Source organism: Myxocyprinus asiaticus, chromosome 1 (genome assembly GCF_019703515.2).
Source record: "Myxocyprinus asiaticus isolate MX2 ecotype Aquarium Trade chromosome 1, UBuf_Myxa_2, whole genome shotgun sequence".
NCBI lineage: Eukaryota > Metazoa > Chordata > Actinopteri > Cypriniformes > Catostomidae > Myxocyprinus > Myxocyprinus asiaticus.
In genome coordinates, this window is record NC_059344.1 from 25,784,612 (window position 1) to 25,806,309 (window position 21,698).

At 39.1% G+C, this 21,698-nt stretch overlaps 2 protein-coding genes across 2 annotated transcripts; both read left to right on the top strand.

The window, feature by feature from the left end:
• The first annotated feature begins 1,654 nt into the window (after positions 1-1,654).
• On the top strand, positions 1,655-21,430 carry LOC127411304 (coatomer subunit beta-like). Its single transcript, XM_051646826.1, has 22 exons — positions 1,655-1,763; positions 2,086-2,235; positions 2,358-2,587; positions 2,695-2,864; positions 2,949-3,063; positions 3,165-3,257; positions 3,470-3,607; positions 4,436-4,555; positions 4,732-4,839; positions 4,963-5,109; positions 5,515-5,660; positions 5,846-5,942; positions 12,639-12,799; positions 12,878-12,998; positions 13,088-13,315; positions 17,144-17,323; positions 17,729-17,873; positions 17,958-18,077; positions 18,187-18,332; positions 18,430-18,519; positions 18,953-19,108; positions 21,089-21,430. Exons 2-22 carry the CDS (start codon positions 2,145-2,147, stop codon positions 21,146-21,148), a joined length of 2,862 nt encoding a protein of 953 aa, XP_051502786.1. The 5' UTR covers positions 1,655-1,763; positions 2,086-2,144; the 3' UTR covers positions 21,149-21,430.
• On the top strand, positions 5,956-8,297 carry LOC127414611 (uncharacterized). Its single transcript, XM_051652815.1, has 2 exons — positions 5,956-7,448; positions 7,748-8,297. The coding sequence occupies exons 1-2, from the start codon at positions 6,780-6,782 to the stop codon at positions 7,856-7,858; spliced, it is 780 nt and encodes a 259-aa protein (XP_051508775.1). The 5' UTR covers positions 5,956-6,779; the 3' UTR covers positions 7,859-8,297.
• Positions 21,431-21,698: the final 268 nt, after the last annotated feature.

A 21,698-nucleotide genomic window follows, 5' to 3' on the forward strand; every position in this document is an offset into this window, starting at 1 on the left:
ATTTACTAGACCGCATATTGTATGCTACACTGGCTGATAAAGGACCAAAATTACCAGCAGTATTAGGCAAGAACAAAAAAAATAAATAAGGTGATTACTGTGCGAGAATGATAACAAAGAGGTATATAAATATACACATAAATAATATTTTTAATTATGATGCTGATATTAAGTCATCCCAAACACATTATATAATGTTGATTATTTTCATTTATACTCAAATAAATATATGCTTCACTTACATTTCACTATCTGATTATAATAACTTGTGTTGAAAAACTTCCCTTGACGTCATCATGGCGAAAATACACCGATCACTCGGGTAGGCGGGGTGTGGCTCCTGTCATGATGAACTCTGGGATACACTTAGCCTGAAAGACTGCTCCGAAGCGGTATTCGCACTAGTGTGGATTTAGTGTGGGTTAAGTGCACTGAGCCTTGGCATGTTTTAGACATGGGACAGTTTTGAACACTTACTTCCTGCACTCAAGTAGCCAAGACCGCAAGTGTGGGTATTGGGGCAGGACCATTGTCTTGGTTAGTGGGGGGCCTTGGAGTCAAAAAGGTTGAGGACCAGTGCCTTAAAACACACCAAAATGACCTAAATAACAAAGGCCAATTTCAATATGTCTGTTATTTCTATATTTCTTTTATTTTTTATTTGATCCCCTTTTCTCCCCAGTTTGGAATGCACATTTCCCACTACTAACTAGGTCCTTGTGGTGGTGCAGTTAGTCACCTCAGTCCAGGTGGTGGAGGACAAGTCTCAATTGCCTCTGCTTCTGAGACCGTCAATCCGCGCATCTTATCACATGGCTCGTTGTGCATGACACCGCAGAGACTCCCAGCATGTGGAGGCTAATGCTACTCTCTGCGATCCATGCACAACTTACCACGTGCCCCATTGAGAGCGAGAACCACTTAATTGCGACCACGAAGAGGTTACCCCATGTGACTCTCCCCTCCCTAGCAACCGGGCCAATTTGGCTGCTTAGGAGACCTGGCTGGAGTCACTCAGCACACCCTGGATTCGAACTCACGACTCCAGGGGTGGTAATTAGCATCAATACTTGCTGAGCTACCCAGGCCCCCCTGTTATTTTTATATTTAACTTTCTTTTTTTTTTTTTCTTCTTTTTTTATTGCATCCACAATTACAGCAATTCTCAAAAAAATGTTGCATAGGCCTATATAATATACAAAAATTATACTAATTATATTAATCATTCCAAATGATAAATTAATTATGAGGAGAAAGTTTCCTTTTTATTAGGATTTTAAGTTTAAATGCTAAAACTATTAGTTCCAATTACTAGAACTCAAACTGCTTCTGAAATCCCCTTAATATCTAAAAAGGCATGTATTTTGGCTAATAAATAACCGTAATAAAATATGTATCTTCTAATTTAGAAAGCTTCTATGTGTCAGAAAACGTGATTCAGTGTTTCAAAGCGTCAGTGTTTATAATTTTTCTCATGTAACTTTTGAATAACTCGAAACTGAATAATACTTAATTGTAAAAACACAACATAACCAAAAAATAAATAAAATAAAATACAACACAACTTTAGACACAAACATAACGGATAGATGCAGCATGCTGTATAGCGCGTTTTTAACTTTAATGTGTTTTGTCCCTTCTGGCTCCCTGTAGTATTGATGTGGCGAATTCAGTCAGGTTCCACGTCATTCCGTAGGATCAGAATCTCTCCAGACACGGATGCTCATACAGAAGAAGAGAGAGACTTGAGGCCTGTCTAAAAGGTAATAAATTATGACCTTAACAGGCAAGCACATTAATAAAATCTAAATATGTTGCTATTTTGAGCTGCCTCGAGCACTGAATCACCGGGCGTCTTCGGTTTATTCCTAGACTGTTAGCATGCTAGCTGCTACTGTAACGGAGATGTCGACTGATCACGCAATCAGTAACATGCATAAACGTTTAAACTGTTATGTCAAATATTATATAAGAGTAATTGTGATTTTGGTACTCGCCGTGTTAATAATATCTGCACAAAGGGGTACAAAGTCAGTCCTCTGTCATAGCTCGCTCAGGTTTTGACACTAGCAACATTTGTTTCAGGAAACCTCATAGGCATTCTCTCTGAGTGGAGTCTCGTGAAGGGAAGAAGAGCTGACATCATGACAGCCGCCGAGAATGTGTGTTACACCCTCATCAATGTCCCCAATGACTCTGAACCACCATCAGAAGTCAGCTTGAAAACCGATTTAGGTCATTTTCACACATGGCAGTTTGTCAGCAAATTGTTTGGAGTGCAAGACATACAAACTTATGTGGCGGTAAGATGCACCCCGACTTAATTTAGCTCTTTTTTTTTTTTTTTGCTACACCAGAAAAGGGGGAGATCAAAGCCAAGACAGAGGCTTTGAAGAAGGTCATCATTATGATCCTGAATGGAGAGAAACTGCCTGGCCTGTTGATGACCATCATCCGGTTTGTGCTGCCTCTTCAGGACCACACAATTAAGAAACTGCTTCTTGTTTTTTGGGAGATTGTTCCCAAAACCACTCCTGATGGAAAACTTCTTCAGGAGATGATCTTAGTCTGTGATGCCTACAGGAAGGTAAGCATGAAATATGAAAGTATGATGTGCATCACTTACTGTGAGGCATACAGTATGTATTTCTCAATGGGTTGTCTAAATGTGGGATCTGTGTAATGTATCTTTAGGATCTCCAGCATCCCAATGAGTTCATCCGTGGCTCCACCCTGCGCTTCCTGTGCAAGCTGAAGGAGTCTGAGCTGCTAGAGCCCCTCATGCCAGCGATCCGTGCCTGCCTGGAGCATCGTCACAGCTATGTCCGGCGCAATGCAGTCCTGGCCATATATACTATCTACAGGTGCGTTAGTGGATCTTTGTTAGCTCAAGTCTGAGGCACAAGTGAGAACCTCTAACATCAACAAACTTTTCTTTCCTTGTTTAGGAACTTTGAGCATTTGATCCCCGATGCTCCTGAGCTAATTCATGATTTTCTTGTAAATGAGAAAGATGCAAGCTGCAAGAGAAATGCTTTTATGATGCTGATTCATGCAGATCAGGTACGATCAGTCAAACCTGCAGTGCAAGTGTGCATCTCATTAACTTTCAAAAATACTATGACTTTCCCATGCTATACTTTTCTTTTAATACTTTTTTCCAGGATAGAGCTCTGGACTACCTTAGCACCTGTATTGATCAGGTGCATACTTTTGGAGACATTTTACAGCTAGTCATTGTTGAACTAATCTATAAGGTGAGGAATCAATTTTTATGTTAATATCATGCTTTGTTTAAAAACTATATTAAAAATATAGAAATGCTTTGATTGACAGCATGCTTATCCCTCATATTCAATCAGATGCTAAGCTCTTTGCCGTTATGCACATTGCATAACGTTGTCAGGTGGTCCAGAGGATGCTGTTATTGTACCATGCCCTTTTTTATTTTTGCTGTGTTGTTTTTTAGGTCTGTCATGCCAACCCCTCAGAGAGAGCTCGTTTCATCCGTTGTATCTACAACCTGCTGCAGTCCTCCAGTCCTGCTGTTAAATATGAAGCAGCTGGCACTCTTGTTACTTTGTCCAGCGCACCCACTGCCATCAAGGTACACTCAAAAAAATTCTGTCAAGTGGTTCCACAATATAGGGTTGCGTAGTTCCAAAACGCCACGGTTTAGTTGTATGAACTAAAGAAATTCATCTAAATTGGACAAAGGCTCTGAGTAAATGCAAACAATTTGGATTTGTCAGTAAAGTATGTATGTAAAGTTATATATTCAAGTTCCAATTGAATCTTTCAGTTAACGATTTTGGTTTGAAACCGTTAGCGTGGACATGGTAAATGTGTGGCGTTGGTTTGACACAACAAAGTTGATTCTTAACACTCTTAATGTGAGTGGCACAGAAATGGCTTATTGTACAAAGCAATATACAAGTGTTAAGTAATAGTCCTCCTCAACCTATGCTCAAGCTCCACTTTTTACCAGAGCGATAACCCCTAAAATTCCAACATTACAGATACTCCTCTAAATCTCAACATAACTAACACTAAATAATTAGTAAATCATCTTGCACAAAAACAGATTCTCCTTTTACTCCCTCCATCCAGTTTTGAGGAAAGCATGCAGGAAACTAGAAATCCCTGTGGGTTTAGTTAAAGCCACCAAATAATACAATAATACAAATAAAATATTCATGTTGGCCCAACAACAATGGATTAAGTAAAGCGAGCACGACACTTTTTTCATTGAAACGACTCATTTAAAATAAGTTCACTTGGTTACATGCATTTGTTGAGCAATATGAACAAGGGAGGATTCAGTAAAACTGATAATAGTGACAGATAATTTGCTTCCAGGCTTATTCCCATCTGCTTTTCTGCCCTGGGTTATTTGTGGTGGCATGACTTTCATTGAATTTCCTGTGTGTTTCAGGCTGCTGCTCAGTGCTACATTGATCTGATCATTAAAGAGAGTGACAACAACGTCAAGCTCATAGTCCTGGACCGCCTGATTGAGCTGAAGGAACACCCCACACATGAGCGAGTGCTGCAGGTACACATTGGTTTATCAACATATTAGGAACCATTAAAAGGATAGTTCATCAAAAAATGTAAATTCTGTCATCATTTACCCTCACATTGTTTCTGCTTAGCATCTACTTTTGTGTTCTCAACCAGTAATTCCATAAATGAGACCGACAGTAAGATTGTGCTGTGCTCTGCTCTTAGGACCTGGTGATGGATATTTTGAGGGTTTTGACAACTCCTGATCTTGAGGTCCGCAAGAAGACCCTCCAGCTGGCCCTGGACCTGGTGTCATCCCGCAATGTAGAGGAGGTGAGTTCCACAGTCTTTGAACTGCTAATGTTTCTTTTTAAGGGTAAAATGACCGTTTCGACCAATTTGTGCCCATTCAAGCGAAGGCCCTGAATTGATCTCTGCCTTGAACTTTTTTCACAGCTGGTTATTGTGCTAAAGAAAGAAGTCATCAAAACCAATAATGTGACGGAGCATGAAGACACAGACAAGTACAGGCAGCTACTTGTTCGCACCCTCCACTCTTGTAGTGTGCGCTTTCCTGACATGGCAGCCAATGTCATCCCTGTCGTATGTACAGTATACACATTGATACTTTTTATAAAAAATTTTTTTATATACAACCTACTTTTCATTTATTTACAATTAAAGGGACAGGTCACCCAAAAATGAAAATTCTGTCATCATTTACTAACCCTTATGTCGTTCTAAATCTCCTTTGACTTCTATGGAGCATAAAAAGGTGATGTTAGGCAGAATAACAACCTACAGTCACCATTCACTTTTAGTGTACAGAAAAAAGATGAAAGTGAATGGTGACTAAGGCTAACATTCTACTTAATATCTTTTGTGTTCTACTGAAGAAAGTCAGATTTGGAACAACATAAGGGGGATTAAATGATGGTAAAAATTTTATTTTTGGGTGACCTGTGCCTTTAAAGGTTACAATGTTAAAATACTTGTGTGTGGCTGCAGCTAATGGAGTTCCTGAGTGACACTAATGAGGCGGCCGCTGCAGATGTGCTGGAATTTGTACGTGAGGCAATTCAGAGGTTTGACAGTCTTAGACGTCTTATCATTGAGAAAATGCTGGAAGTCTTCCATGCTATCAAGACAGTCAAGTAAGAGATGCTGTTGAACTGCTGTTTTAAATAAATCGAAGTACATTAATTTAAATTAACGATCTGTACGTTAAAAATTAAATCATGTATTGTGCTAAAGCTCTTGAGTATTTTGTCTTGTTAAGGGGTTATAAAAGGGACCTTGATGCATTGGGGTGATTTTAAACAAAGCTTTTATGTTGCAGGATTTACAGAGGGGCTCTATGGATTTTGGGTGAATATTGCAGCACTAAAGAGGACATCCAGAGTGTGATGACAGAAGTCCGCAGATCTTTGGGAGAGGTATGTAGAGCTTTAAAAAAAATAAAAATACGACTGACTGTCTTTAAAGGGATAGTTCACTAAATAATGAAAATTATGCCATAATTTTCTCACCCTCATGTCGTTCCAAACCCGTTTGACTTTCTTTCTTGCACTGAATACCAAAGGAGAAGTTTAGCAGAATGTCTGAGCTACTTTGCATACATTGAAAGTAGGGCTGCAACTAATGATTATTTTGATAATCGACTAATCTAATGATTATTAGAATGATTATTTGACTATTCGGTCGATTATTGCGACGATTAATCATTAGCTCTTAACCGACTATTCAGCTTGTGCCCCGACATAAAAGGTTGTATTAAACGTGCTTACTAACAATACAGAGGACAAAATCATCTTTTAAATAACATTAATTGAATTACAAGAAAAAAATCCTTGAATTATTATTAAGTTGAATTCATTAAAAAATTCATTGCAAAAAAGCCTATTGTGTCCTGTAATTCTGTAGTGTTTTTGTCTTGTTTTCCATTTAAAATGATCAAACAAGATACATTTACTTGAGAAGAAACATATTCTCTGATATAAACTTTTTCTTCTGCAGTATAGCTTCTAAAGTAAATATATGTAAGGAGTTTTAGATATTTATATTGGAAAACAAATAAAATAACCTTTATTTTTTTATTTTATTTTTATTTTATTTTTTTTGCATTGTATAATGGGCTAAGACTAAACTCTCTCACCTTTTTGTTAACTTGGATCCATTTTTAACTCACAAAAAAAAAACTTTCTTCTTAATAGAGCTGTATATCTTCGATTTTCTTTACAATAAAGTACAGACCATGACACATACAGTATATTATGATTCACTATGTTGCGAGCCATCATGATGGCATGATGATGGCTGCCTCGGTGTGGAGCTCCTCAGTTCTATTGTTGTTTTTGTTTGTGTGTCCTGTGTTTAGTAATCTTTTTCCAGTCAGTTTTAACAGAGACGAACTGCTGAACATTCGACATCATGTACCAGACAATCTTTTCCTGGTTTTTGAATATTCAGACTTTTTGCTAGACATTTTAGTTGGAGGCGCAGCTCTGCTGTTCAAGAGACGCAGGCGAGGTAGACGAGCCGGTGCGCTGGTCAAACTCCGTAGATGCGGATTTCGAACAGCGCTGCAGAGTATTCACTTACCGAATCTCCGCTCTCTTCCTAACAAAACGGACGAACTACATCTCCTCACCCACACAAACAAGGACTTTTCAAACTCTGCTGCCTTGTGCTTCACAGAAACCTGGCTGAGTGAAGCCATTCCGGACAGCGCGTTACATCTGCCGGGCTTCCAGCTGTTCAGAGCGGATCGCATCACGGAGTTAACGGGGAAAACGAGAGGCGGTGGAACATGCTTTTATATCAGTGAAAGTTGGTGTACAGATGTAACAACGTTAAAGAGGATGTGCTGTCCTAATTTGGAAGCGTTCTTTATTAACTGTAAGCCTTTCTACTCGCCGCGGGAGTTTTCCTCGTTTATTTTGGTGAGTGTGTATTTCGCGCCAAATGCGTGTGTGAACACAGCGCTGCAACAGCTGACTGATCAAATCACAGACACAGAACAACAATACCCGGACTCTGTTATTATTATTCTTGGGGATTTTAACAAAGCAAATCTCACATGTGAACTGCCCAAATACAAACAGCACATTACATGCCCAACCAGAGACAGAAATATACTGGATCATTGTTACACAACAATAAAGGATGCATATCGCTCTGTCCCTAGAGCAGCTTTGGGGCTCTCTGATCACTGTCTGGTTCATCTTCTTCCAACCTACAGGCAGAAATTAAAATCAACCAAGCCAGTAGTAATGACTGTAAAGAGATGGACCAACGAAGCAGAGCGGGAACTACAAGCCTGCTTCGATTGCATGGATTGGAGTGTTTTTGAGGCTGCAGCCACAGACCTGGACGAGCTCACAGATACTGTTACATCATGTATCAGTTTCTGTGAGGATATGTGCATTCCTACTAGGACTTATTTAAAGTTCAACAATGACAAACCTTGGTTTACAGCAGAGCTCAGGCAACTTCATCAGGCCAAAGAGGATGCTTACAGGGGTGGGGATAATGTCTTGTACAATCAGGCCATGAACACACTGAACAGGGAAACCAGAGTGGCTAAAAGGATATACTCTGAGAAGCCGAAAAACAAGTTTTCAGCTAACGACCCTGCATCAGTGTGGAGTGGCATGAAACAACTCTCAAATTACAGGACTCCTACCCCCAACCCTGTAGGACACCAAAAACTGGCTGACGACCTGAATGTGTTCTACTGCAGATTTGAAAGGCCCACTCTGACCTTCACTTCACACAAACACCAACACCTCCTGCACCACCCCCCCCCCGCTACGCAAAAGACGAGGAAGGCTTCAGGCCCAGATGGCGTCTGACCAGCGTGCCTTCGATCCTGTGCTAACCAGCTGGCCCCCATCTTCACACAGATCTTCAATAGATCACTGGAGCAGTGTGAAGTCCCATGCTGCTTCAAACGCTCAATCATTATTCCTGTCCCAAAGAAACCAACTTAATGACTACAGACCTGTCGCCCTGGCGTCTGTGGTCATGAAATCATTTGAGAGACTGGTGTTGGCCCACCTGAAGAACATCACTGGACCCTTTCTAGATCCCCTTCAATTTGCTTATCGAGCAAACAGGTCTGCGGATGATGCAGTCAACATAGGATTGCATCATATCCTGCAACATCTGGACAGATAAGGGACATATGCAAGGATCTTTTTTGTGGACTTCAGTTCAGCTTTCAACACCATCATCCCATCTATACTCCAGAATAAATTAAACCAACTCTCTGTTCCCATGTCTATCTGTCAGTGGATTACCAGCTTTCTGACGGACAGGCAGCAGCTTGTGAGACAGGGGAAATTCACTTCTAGCACCTGTACAATCAGCACTGGTGCCCTCCAGGGATGTGTGCTCTCCCCACTACTCTTCTCCCCCTACACCAATGACTGCATCGCCAAGGAACACTCTGTCAAGCTCCTGAAGTTTGCAGACGACACCACTGTCATCGGCCTCATCCGAAATGACGATGAGTCTGCATACAGAAGGGAGGTTGAACAGCTGGCTGTCTGGTGCAGTCAAAACAACCTTGAGCTGAACACGCTCAAAACGGTGGAGATATTTGTGGACTTTAGGAGAAACACCCCAACACTGACCCCCCTCACCATTCTAAACAGCACTGTGGCAGCAGTGGAGTCATTCAGGTTCCTGGGCACTACCATCTCACAGGACCTGAAGTGGGAGACCCACATTGACTCCATTGTGAAAAAGGCCCAGCAGAGGTTGTACTTCCTTCGCCAGCTGAGGAAATTCAACCTGCCACAGGCGCTGCTGATACAGTTTTACTCAGCAGTCATTGAGTCTGTCCTCTGCACTTCAGTAACTTTAGTCTGGTTTGGTTCAGCTACAAAATCAGACATCAGAAGACTACAAAGGACAGTTCGACTGCTGAGAGGATTATTGGTTGACCCCTGCCCCCACTTCAAGAACTATACACTTCCAGAGTGAGGAAAAAGGCTGGAAAAATCACTCTGGACCCCACTCACCCTGCCCACTACCTTTCTGAACTGTTGCCTTCTGGCCGACGCTTCAGAGCTCTGAGCACCAGAACCGTCAGGCACAGGAACAGTTTTTAACCCTCAGGCTATCCATCTCATGAACAGTTAAATTGCCCCATTGAGCAATAACTATGTGCAATACACAGTTTAGTCTTTCTTATATTTATCCAACACATTCAACCTTTTTCTGCCATTTCATTCCTCTGAGAAAAAAAAAAAAACCTTTGCACTGTACATAACAGATTTGTATTTGCACTGTACATTACAGATTTTATTAAATTTGCACTACACCCATGTGTATGTATGTGTGTATGTATGTATGTATGTGTGTGTCTGTACGTATGTGTATCATTATTTTTTATTTTTATTATTATCTATGTCTTGCTGCTGTTTTTGTATTGTTTTTGTATTGTTGTATGCTGGAAGCTCCTGTCACCAAGACAGATTCCTTGTATGTGTAAGCATACTTGGCAATAAAGCTGATTCTGTTTCTGATCATGTTATAATCTAGCTGCAGCAAGCGGGCAGAAGGGTTTATCAGCCGGGTGAAGTTTGAAACTCTCTCTCATTGTTTTTCACGCGACTCATATACGCAGCTCTGACCGCACAGAGTTTGTGCTTATTTACACAACCACTTCCTTATTATTTGAACTTTAATAAAAGATGCATTTAATTAATTATATATATAATTAATTATATTTATTTATCACACATTATACATTTGCACATAAACAGTGAAATTTTTTTTCACATATCCCAGCTGAGCTGGGGTCAGAGTGCAGGGTCAGCCATGATACGGTGCCCCTGGAGCAGACAGGGTCAAGGGCCTTGGTCAAGGGCCCAACAGTGGCAACTTGGCAGTGCTGGGGCTTGAACCCCTGACCTTCTGATCAGTAACCCAGAGCCTTAGCCGCTGAGCCACCACTGCCCCTAAAGATATTTAAGATATAATGCTGGGGTGTTACCTTTTTAGACGCTGTGGCAGATACGTTTTGCTCAAGTGGAATGCCAGGTAAGGTTCCGCTTTATTTCACGTCAGGACGACACTGCTTCTGTAGTTACTTATTATGTATTTTTGTACTATAATTCCCTCATACTTTGCGATCTACATCACATTTAAAGCTGTTTGGATAGTTTGGAGTGTGTCTGGACGGCTGTGTTTTCTTCCTCTCTTCATTCATGCGCGAACGGCAGTGCTGCTCTCGCGTGTCGTCATTAGTGTTTCAAATGATCTCGTGATGTGTTAAATGAGATCAAACGACTATTCGACAACGAAAATGTTTGTCACCAATTTTTTTATTGTCGATAACATTGACTAATCGTTTTGACCCTAATTGAAAGTGTATGGGGAGCAGGGGCTGCTTATGTCATAATTACCAGTGGGGGAAAATTGTCATGGCAGAAACTAATTGTTACTGGTCATAAATAAAACATAATTGTGAATGTTGCAGAGTTTAGTTGTACACTACTATGGACCCTTTTCACACTTCTGTGTTTTAGAACGCAAAAATAAACCATTTCAGGGTAAACTGTGATAGCAGTGATTAGGAGACCAGGCAAAATATAATTTTTGCTTACACATTTGCTCCAAATTCAAAAGACAAATGGCACTATTACAATTCCACAACTTAACAAATTAAGAAAATATTTGAGTGATGGATTATAAAGGGATAGTTAAACCAAAAATGAAAATTCTCTCATCATTTACTCACCCTCATGCCATCCCAGATGTGTATGACTTTCTTTCTTCAGCAGAACACAAATTATGATTTTTAGAAGAATATCTCAGCTCTGTTCATCCATACAATGCAAGTGAGTTGGTGCCAACATTTTGATGCTCCAAAAAGTGTAGTGTTTTAATCCATATCTTCAGAAGTGATATATTAGGTGTGGGTGAGAAACAGATCAATATTTAAGTCCTTTGTGCTAGAAGTTCTTCTCCCTGCCCAGTATGGGGCGATATGCATGAAGAATGTGAATCACCAAAAACACAAGAAGAAGAATGTGAAAGTTAAAGTGGAGATTGACTGAGCAGGGAGGAGAATTTATAGTAAAAAAAAAAGACTTATATATTGATCTGTTTCTCACCCACACCTAATATATCACTTCTGAAAAAATGGATTTAACCACTGGAGTTGAATGGAGCACTTTTATGTTGTCCTTATGTGATTTTTGGAACTTCAAAATGTAGGTACCCATTCATTGCATTGTATGGACCTACAGAGCTGAGATATTCTTCTAAAAATCTTCGTTTGAGTTCAGAATATGAAAGAAAGTCAAACACATCTGGGTTGGCATATGGGTGAATAAATGAGAGAATTTTCATTTTTGGGTCAATTAACCCTTTAAGAAGAGAGAAGGTGACAAATTTATAGTCAATCTCTCAGCAGCTGTATTAGAAACCTCATTGCATCTGTAGTAACTCATTTTTTACAACCAATCCCATGGTAATATACTAAGTGTAATGTTATAAATTTACACTAAGTAATAAAAATAAAGAAATGGCAAATATAAAAAAGTTTGCTAGATTTATGCTGCCAAATAAGGCAGAAACCCGTCATCACAGTCTGTGATAAGGCAAAAAATAGCAATAAAGCTTGCCAGAAAATACTCCTCATTCAGCTGGTTTAGCAAGCGACAGGTAAAACTACATTTCCCTTCATTCTCTGTGGCAGAACATGAATGATGTAATGCATAGTTAAAAAAATCAATTACACACCAAATGCACATCCTTTGCTCTTTTTTTGTGTAAGTACTAAAAAAAGTTATCTCTGTTTGTCAATAGGTGATAAAGAGAGAAAGAACTATGAAAATACCCATCACGTCCAAAATAACTTGATTAGGATAGTAATTATGATGGAGGGTGCGGTTTTGGACAAAGGGTCAGTTTAATAGATTAGGGTGTCTAATTCAGTGGCTTAGTCTGGTGGGAGTTAGCAGAACAGCTGAAACCACGTACAAAACCTTTTAACTGTTGTAGTGAATACCCCTCACAAGATCATTATAACCATCTTGTTATTGATGTCAATAAACCTTATATTACTTTTGAACATTAAATTCCAAAACGTATTACTTTTGTTTTTTGTTGTTCAGATTCCCATCGTGGAGAACGAGTTGAAGAAGGAGGCAGGAGAGGTGAAGCCAGAGGAAGAGGTGTCAGCAGCTCCAGCTCCTAAACTGGTGACAGAGATGGGCACCTATGTTACTCAGAGTGCCCTCAGCACCTCCAGACCGTCCAAGAAAGAAGAGGACAGGTGATTATATCCCTTCACTAATACATTTTGGAGATTGTCTTCCATATTGTTCTAATACATCGTCCCTATATTCTATAGACCTCCTCTGAGGGGTTTCCTGATGGACGGAGACTTCTACGTTGCTGCCTCATTGGCCACCACCCTCACCAAAGTTGCCCTGCGTTATGTTGCCCTTGCTGAAGACAAAAAAGGGCTAAATGTAAGTTAGAAGTTTTTAAAATGAACTCACACGATGTAATGTACGATGTACCATCAATGTTATAAATAAAAATGTTTTGTTTCTATTAGTCATTTGTGGCAGAGTCTATGTTGATCATGGCCACTGTGCTCCATCTGGGCAAGTCCTCTCTGCCCAAGAAGCCCATCACAGATGATGACGTGGACCGCATCTCGCTGTGCCTCAAGGTTCTGTCGGAATGCTCACCCCTCATGAACGACATCTTCAACAAGGAGTGCCGCAGATCCCTGTCCCATATGCTCGCTGTAAGGCTTGAGGAAGAGAAACTTTCTCAGAAGGTAAACAATTTTGGATCAGGTCATTTCCACATAGACACTTTTCATCATTGCTTGGCAAAGAGAAACTGAGCTCAGAGATGCAGAAACATAATACGTTGGGGAAGATACTTGGAAACTGGACATGCTACTCATGTTTTACATTTAAACTACAGTTAAGCTACTCTTTTGAAAAAGTAGTTGGCTACATTGCAAGCTACTAAAAAAAAAAAGAGTAGATAAATACATTGAAGCTACATTTTAAATGTATAACTGTCCGATGACATAGTTTATAATTCAATCAGAATGGATGTGTATGGCAAAAAAAAACAAAAAAAAATTTTTTAATGAATGTACAAACTCAGGGGTGATGGCTTAAAATGTACTTGAATACACCCGAATAATCAAAAACATAATAATTAAAAGCAGCATTTAACTAAATATTCTGCTATCAAAAAAGACCCAAAAGTCTGTGCAGGGACTCAAAATTGGAAATCGTTAATGTTTTTATTATTAATTTGTTTATTTGTTTATTTACATGACTTTTGAAACCGTTTTTAACAAATATAGTCCAGAATATAATATAGTTCAGATTGCTATCCGATTGAATAAGCACATTCCATTTACACTTTGCCACATAAATGTGTCTTTGCCAAAAGGATATAAATCTGATCTTCGATTCCAGCTTTAAATGCAAATAAGTTCACTTCCATGGTTATGCGAACGCCCAGCAGCAAATTTAAAAGCTGCAATTTATTATTTGATTCCAATTGACTTTGCCTCACATGTGGGTATCAGTGTGTTTGCGTGCCGTGTGTTTTTCCACTTGTGGCTTGTTGTAGTTAAGATGTCCATGCACTATGGGTGTAACGATCCATCGATCTGGATCGATCCAATAACCAACGATCCAATGTTATCAATACAATGCGTAAATATCGATATAGAATTTAAGGTGCACCTTTATTTTAATACTCTCGTGCCCGCCACGTCTGTACGCATTTCCATCAGGCGACGAAGCAGTTACATTCATTTCACTTTATGAGCGCTAAATACGCTTTTCAGGTGGGACAAGGATGTGCGCGGGGTCTGTGAAGCCAAATTGCAGTCTGTTATCTGTGTGCGCGTGATAACCGAGCTTCCCGAGAAACATGAGCTCCAGACCAGTGACTGGATCAGTGCGAGCACATCAACCGGGCACTCCTTAAAATGCAAGCTCTCATGACAAATACGGAGCGGCTCACATGCGCGATTAATTCCATCGATAACATTGCGCATGCAACCCATTTGAAATATACATGAGAATTTGCTATTTTAAAGTACCACGGAGAAGTTCAACCATCATGTGAAACGTCTTGACAATGCCGACATTCTGAACAGCACTAACGAGGGAAAGAGGAATCACCAGCTGCCCAGCACTAGCATCAGTTATAAGACTTTACACATCTACACATCAACACCCTTACTAACATTTATTCCAGTTAACTGTAACAGAATTTTTCATTACAACTGTGGAAGTTGTTGCCAAGAAAACCGCGGAATTGTACGGATAGTTGGAAACAAGTCATGGGTATATAAGGACTTTTGAATTGGATTAAACTGAAAAAATAAGCTGTAATCAAACGATTGATGATCACTTGTGTGTGACGTTATTTTTTATATTATTATTTCAACATCTGAAGTACCTTATTTTGTTATTGATTTCCCAGTGTGTATGCAGAGAGCTGAATAAAATAATCAAATTATATTTTGGTTGCATTTGAGTGCAAAAAAATATTGTAATTGATTGTGTAAAATAGCCACATAATATCGGAATATCGATTGCCCTGAATCGAATCTAATCGAAATTGTATCGCAGCAGACTTTGAAGTATCTGCAAATATCAGATCGCAGGCCAAGAGAATCGAAACGTCTGATTTTCACCACACCATTACACCCGTACCATGCACGTCAGCTAAATTTACCAGTGTTTAGTTTCAGTTTCTTCAGCGTTCTGCATCAAATAAATGGAGAAAAAAGTTCTGTTCCTCCTACAACACACATCCGTTTCTTACTTTGTTTTGATTTATTGCGCGACGCCCTATGCAAATACTCAGAAACAGTTGTTATGTTTTGCATTTTCCCTATGTTGACGTAGCGCTGTTTGGGCGGAGTAATGTTTACATATGTGGCTTGAACAGCCAGATGTATTTACACTTGTCGAGTTGCTGAGGTGGTTTGAGTGATCGGATTTATATCCGTCTCAACAACGCATGAAGTTACCAGGTGTAAATACCTTCTTTTTTATCTTAAACATCTTTAAGAGGTTTTTGGTTGTTTTACCTTTTTTGGCTTTTTAACCTGGATTTTGCTATGGAAGCTGGCATGGCGTTCTAAACAAACAAAGATATTTACATGACCTGCACAAAAGAACCGATACACTAGATTGAATGAAGTTTCCAATGCTACATACATGAGAGAGAAATGTTTAGGATTAACCAGTTCACTAGAATGAAGGCCCAGCACATTCATGGAAAAGTGCTTCTTCCCTCACAGCCAAAAAGAAGTTTGAAACAGCTGAGCAACAACATACAGTTTGCGAACATTTAGATCACTGGCCACACCACTGTGGGAGGCGTTTAGAGGTACATTTAAATATGTGGACGCACAAGACTACATGTAAAAACATCAACTAGTATGACATTAAAATCTGTTTTCAGTGACTTCATGCCTCATTCTGTAAGTAGAAATCACATGAGATCAGTAAAAGATTATTTATTTAACCACTCGATGATGATTTGAAGTAATGCCGTAGAAAATGCGTAATTTGTCATGTTTACATTCTGAATTCAAAGCACTAATGCAGTGCACTAACACGCTGTTTGTGGCTATAAAATGCGCCGATTACCCTCTGTTGTTGTATTTTATGATGACACTAATATTACTGCAAAGACTGGAGTATAAAAGACTGTTAATGGTCAGAATATGGACAAAAGAATGATGAGACTTATAACTTACTATGAGCAGATGTTTGAATGGGTTTTTGGCTGCAGACGGCACATGAGCCATCATGTAGCATATAAAACAAAAAAGTGAATGGGCACTTTGAGTAGATTTGATTCCTTTTGTAGACTAATAAAAAATAAAAATTTTTATATATATATATATATATATATATATATATATATATATATATATATATATATATATATATATACACACACATGACATGTTCTTGGAAAATGTCTCTACGCAAACGGTTGTACAGATGTAGGTACATTTGCACCAGCTCACTAATAACTCTGCACACCGGTGTGTTCATGTTGACTGATCGGGAATTAGCATTCGGCCACAAAGTCTGTGAACCTCCAGGTCACACCTACTGATGACGTGGACCAGTGACAGTAATAAATTGTTTACCAGTCGATAAGAAGTTTTCCTGAAAGTTCACCCAGATGAGCTGTTACAAACCACCAAAACGAACGCAAAAACACCTTTGTTTTAGCCAGATTTTGTTCTAAATGAACCGTTCATTCTTCGACTTTGTAGAACTTGTGCAGGTGCCTTGATTTAGACATTCCAGTGCTACATAGGTGAGTGCTACTCTTTTGAAAAAAATTACTTGTTACTGAAAAAGCTGATTTCTTTAGAAACATCTGAGCTACTGTAGTGCTACAGAAAAAAGGTTTTAGTAGCATCACTACATTTAGTTAGTTACTCCCCCAACACTGAATAAGCTGATATCATTGTACTAACTGTTTGAAGTTATAGGCCGACATAGTGTCAGACCATCTCCTTCCAATTAAATTACAGACTGATATGTTTTGTGGCAGATCTTCACCGTAATATTTAATTGGGTTCTTGTTGTTTTAACAGAAAGAATCTGAGAAGCGTAACGTGACCGTTCAGGCAGACGATCCCATCTCCTTCATGCAGCTGACTGCTAAGAGTGAGATGACCTCCAAAGAAGACCAGTTCCAGCTCAGTCTGCTGGCCGCAATGGGCAACACGCAAAGAAAAGATACAGCAGACCCTCTGGCCTCCAAACTTAATAAGGTCTTTAGATGATTAATAGAAGTTTGTTAACAAGCCACATGTTTTTATGACAGTGGCTTGTTGTTGTTCAAGGCCTATACTTTGCAAAGGTTATTTGCAGTGCACCATCTTTCACCACGAGATGGCATATTAGTTCAGTTTGCAGAAATGTCAATCAGGACTAAGACTGTTCTGCTCTTTCCTAGTAACTCACAATATGATATTTCCTTCCCTCAGTTAATGTATTTTTTACCATCCAGTGAAGCATCTGAATTGCAGACTATCATTTCCGTTACAAATATAAAGCCTTTTAAGCATTGGATACACATTAGAGTATATTTCACCTTTTGCATTCTCAATTAGATTATCAGGCAGCTTGATTTGAGCTCTGACTAATGCAGCTCATGTGTTTTTGTTTTCTTCCAGGTCACACAGTTGACTGGTTTCTCAGATCCAGTGTATGCAGAAGCCTATGTCCATGTCAATCAATATGACATTGTCCTGGATGTCCTGGTTGTTAATCAGACCAGCGACACTCTACAGAACTGCACACTGGAGCTGGCAACACTTGGTAAACTTGGTTCCTTTCATCCATAAGAAATAACTTGTATTGTTTTTGGTTCATGTTTAACTGAATATAATCTTTAACCTCCAGGTGATCTTAAATTGGTTGAGAAACCATCTCCTCTCACATTGGCTCCTCATGACTTTGCCAACATCAAAGCCAATGTAAAAGTGGCTTCCACAGAGAACGGCATCATATTTGGAAACATAGGTTTGTGGAATGATCCTACCTCCCTCTATTTGCTTGCAGAGTTCACACAGTTGTTGAGATTGGACTCGAAGCCCCTATTAAAGACTCCAAATAAACGTGTTCTGTGCAGTGTATGACGTATCGGGAGCAGCCAGTGACAGGAATTGCGTCGTCCTCAATGACATTCACATTGACATCATGGACTACATTCAGCCGGCCGCTTGCACAGACGCTGAGTTCAGACAGATGTGGGCTGAATTTGAGTGGGAAAATAAGGCAAGTCTGTGGACCGGTGAATTCTTTGAGGATAATGGCTACATTAGTCGCCGTTCTGTTGGTCGGAATGTCTGGAATGTGTTCTGTTTTCACACAGGTTACCGTCAACACCAACATCACAGATCTGAATGATTTCCTCCAACACATTCTGAAATCCACCAACATGAAGTGCTTGACCCCAGAAAAGGTACACTATCCAGAACAGTGGATGCCTTATTGTTTTATATATGTCTTATTAAAACAGCCAAAGACATCATAGTCACAGACCAGCAATTTAATCAATTGCAAAAAAGCATCCCGTGTGAACAGCCCCCCATGTTTACTTCGGACAGATTGTCAACTCATTTGTATTTGGATTGCTGTGGACTGTAGGCCAGTGTTAGGCTTGTTCAATTAAATGGAAATATAACAAACAATATATTGACGTTTTGAAGCCACTTTTTGAAATGTCTTTTCAGTGCTTTACTCGTCAGTCACAATAATTTTGTCTTACATTTTCTTAGGAAATATTGATATGTTATTTAATTATGATTTATTTGATTTATAAGCATATCATCATGTAATTCATTTTAATTAAAAAAAGCATCACATCTCAACATGTTTTTCTTTTAACAAATCAGGCCCTCTCTGGCATCTGTGGCTTTATGGCTGCAAACCTATACGCCCGTTCTATATTTGGGGAGGATGCGCTTGCAAACGTCAGCATTGAGAAGCCCATCCACTTGGGTGCTGATGCCCCAGTCAATGGCCATATCCGCATCCGAGCCAAGAGCCAGGTAATGCATCTACAAACCGGTGGATCTTTCACTCTTTGTACCATTGTAATTATAAGGCAATAGAATCTTTATAGTAAACTCTTTATTCAGGATGTGCTTGCATCTGGATAATGTGTTAAATTTGAATTGTATTTGTGTTTGTTTTGTGGTTATAAAATGCCTGTGGTGACACTAAATTTGTTACTTTTTTCTAATGATCAGTCCTAGTAATGATCTGTTATGCGAGTGGCAGAAAATCAAATGTAATTTTCAGTAGATCTATAAAACTGCCCATTTTATTTAATTAACTCAGTTATGTTCTTTTATTTTAATTAGAGATAAGGTCGAGCAGATCTGTCAATCTGTCTTTAAAGGAATATTCCAGGCTGAATACAAGTTAAGCTTAATCGACATCATTTTAGGCATAATGTTGATTACACAAAAACGTATTCTGTAACAGGAGCCAGCTGGTATGTGATAGCTGTGCAGTGTGTGTAAACCTCAGTCCCCTGGCCTCAAGAGGTGCACTAGCGACTGACGCTAGTAGCTGAAGCCTTTAGCCTCCTCGTTAGCGGGAGGCGGGCGCGCTCGATTCAGAGCGGGTCGAGCAGGACCATTTACATGCCCTTTTCTATAAAAAAAAAGCAAAAAAAGAGGTTACAGTGAGACACAATGGAAGTGAATAAGGCCAATTTTTGGAGGGTTTAAAGACAGAAACGTGAAGCTTATAATTTTATAAAAACACTTTTTAATTTAATTATATTTATTTATCACACATTATACGTTTGCACATATACAGTGAAATTCTTTTTTTTCAACATATCCCAGCTAAGCTGGGGTCAGAGTGCAGGGTCAGCCATGATACGGCGCCCCTGGAGCAGATAGGGTCAAGGGCCTTGATCAAGGGCCCAACAGTGGCATCTTGGCAGTGCTGGGGCTTGAACCGCCAATCTTTTGATCAGTAACCCAGAGCCTTAACCGCTGAGCCACCACTTACATTAATTATTCTGTCAAAACTTCTTATTTGAGCTGTAAAGTTGTTTAAATTATCATTTTAGGGTTTGTTGACATTACATCGTCATGGTTACAAAGTTGTAAAATTGGAAATAACTACACAGAAAAGGCTAGTAATTGATTTTATCACACTGAAATCTTGTCAACACACATTGTTTACATTTTGTAGCTATACTTTTGAAACTGTGAGTATTTGAATGTTTATGGGTTGGCTCCATTCACTTCCATTGTAAGTGTCTCACAGTAACCTAGAATTTGTTTATTTTATTTTATTTTTTATTTTAAGAAAAGGGAGGGGCAAGTCTCAAAATTACTTTTACTGGTAATCAATATTATGCCACAAATTCTCTCAATTGAGCCTAACTTGTACTGAACCCGGAACATTCCTTTAATTTGCCTTTTTTCTAGTAGCCCTCATGTTCTGTTGAGAATGACTGTTTTTATGTTTGGGGCTATAGAGATTTAAATGACGTACATGTAAAAATAATAATAATTTCAAAAATAACTTATTTTCTCTAATCTAATTAAAACCTAGTAGATAGATATTACTGAAGCTTTATCCCCCTGTTTTACCACAAAATAGGCATGTACTTTTCAGAAATGTGACTGGTATATATTTCTAGTAATGTTATTTCTGTTTGTGATAATTTAACCCCAAAACACAATGTAGAAAAATATCATAAAATAAATCTGGTAGGAATGTGTATATGTACACCTTGCATTTATTCATGTTTTTATCTGGTGTCTCCAAAAGCCCAAACATAAGTTATGTCATGGAGGATGTTTGAAGTGTGTTGTCAAGTAGAAATTTTGATTGTAATCAGTTTGCATAAGATTATGAAATGTCATTAAATATAAAACCAAAACTTTGATGTTAAGTATATCTTTAGAGCTTTTAAAATGGCCTTGGCCAAACAGAAGGTTAAAGAACGTCTCCATGATTACTGCATAATGTATAATAATGTATAATTCCCTTGTTTTCAACAGGGCATGGCTTTGAGTCTGGGTGACAAGATCAATCTCTCCCAGAAGAAGACTGTCTCATAAAGTTCACAGACGGAGGCCATTGTGGCAAAGGGCGAGATTCAACTGAAATTCGCTATGGTTATTCATGTCACTTGTCTTTTCTCTGTCTTGCTTGTTTTTGTCTCTCCAGACTGCAGTACACACACATCGCTCTATGGTCAAGATCTAAACTCTTCAATCCCATAAAATGTCTAAAGGGGATTATTTTGAAATTTTCTACCAAAAAGATTCTTCTTAACTGTTCTAAAAGGGATTGACCCTGTTAATCTGTAATCTGTTTCAATAAACACTGCACACCATCAATCATGAAAGATTTTTTATTCTGTTGTTTTATGAATCGTGATGACAGCCCTTTTTTATGAAATGGGTCGCTTGTAATCTGTCAAGAACAGTCCCTGCCATCAAACCACAGTTGACACAACAAAGGGTGTCTTCTCTCTTAGAAAACCTTTTGGAATTTTGAGAATTTTGTTATGGTCTCCTTTCTGTCAGATGGCTTGTAAGAGATGTCAGTCATAACTTTCCAGTCCACATAGTGAAGAAATATTACTAAAGGAATAGTTCACCCAAA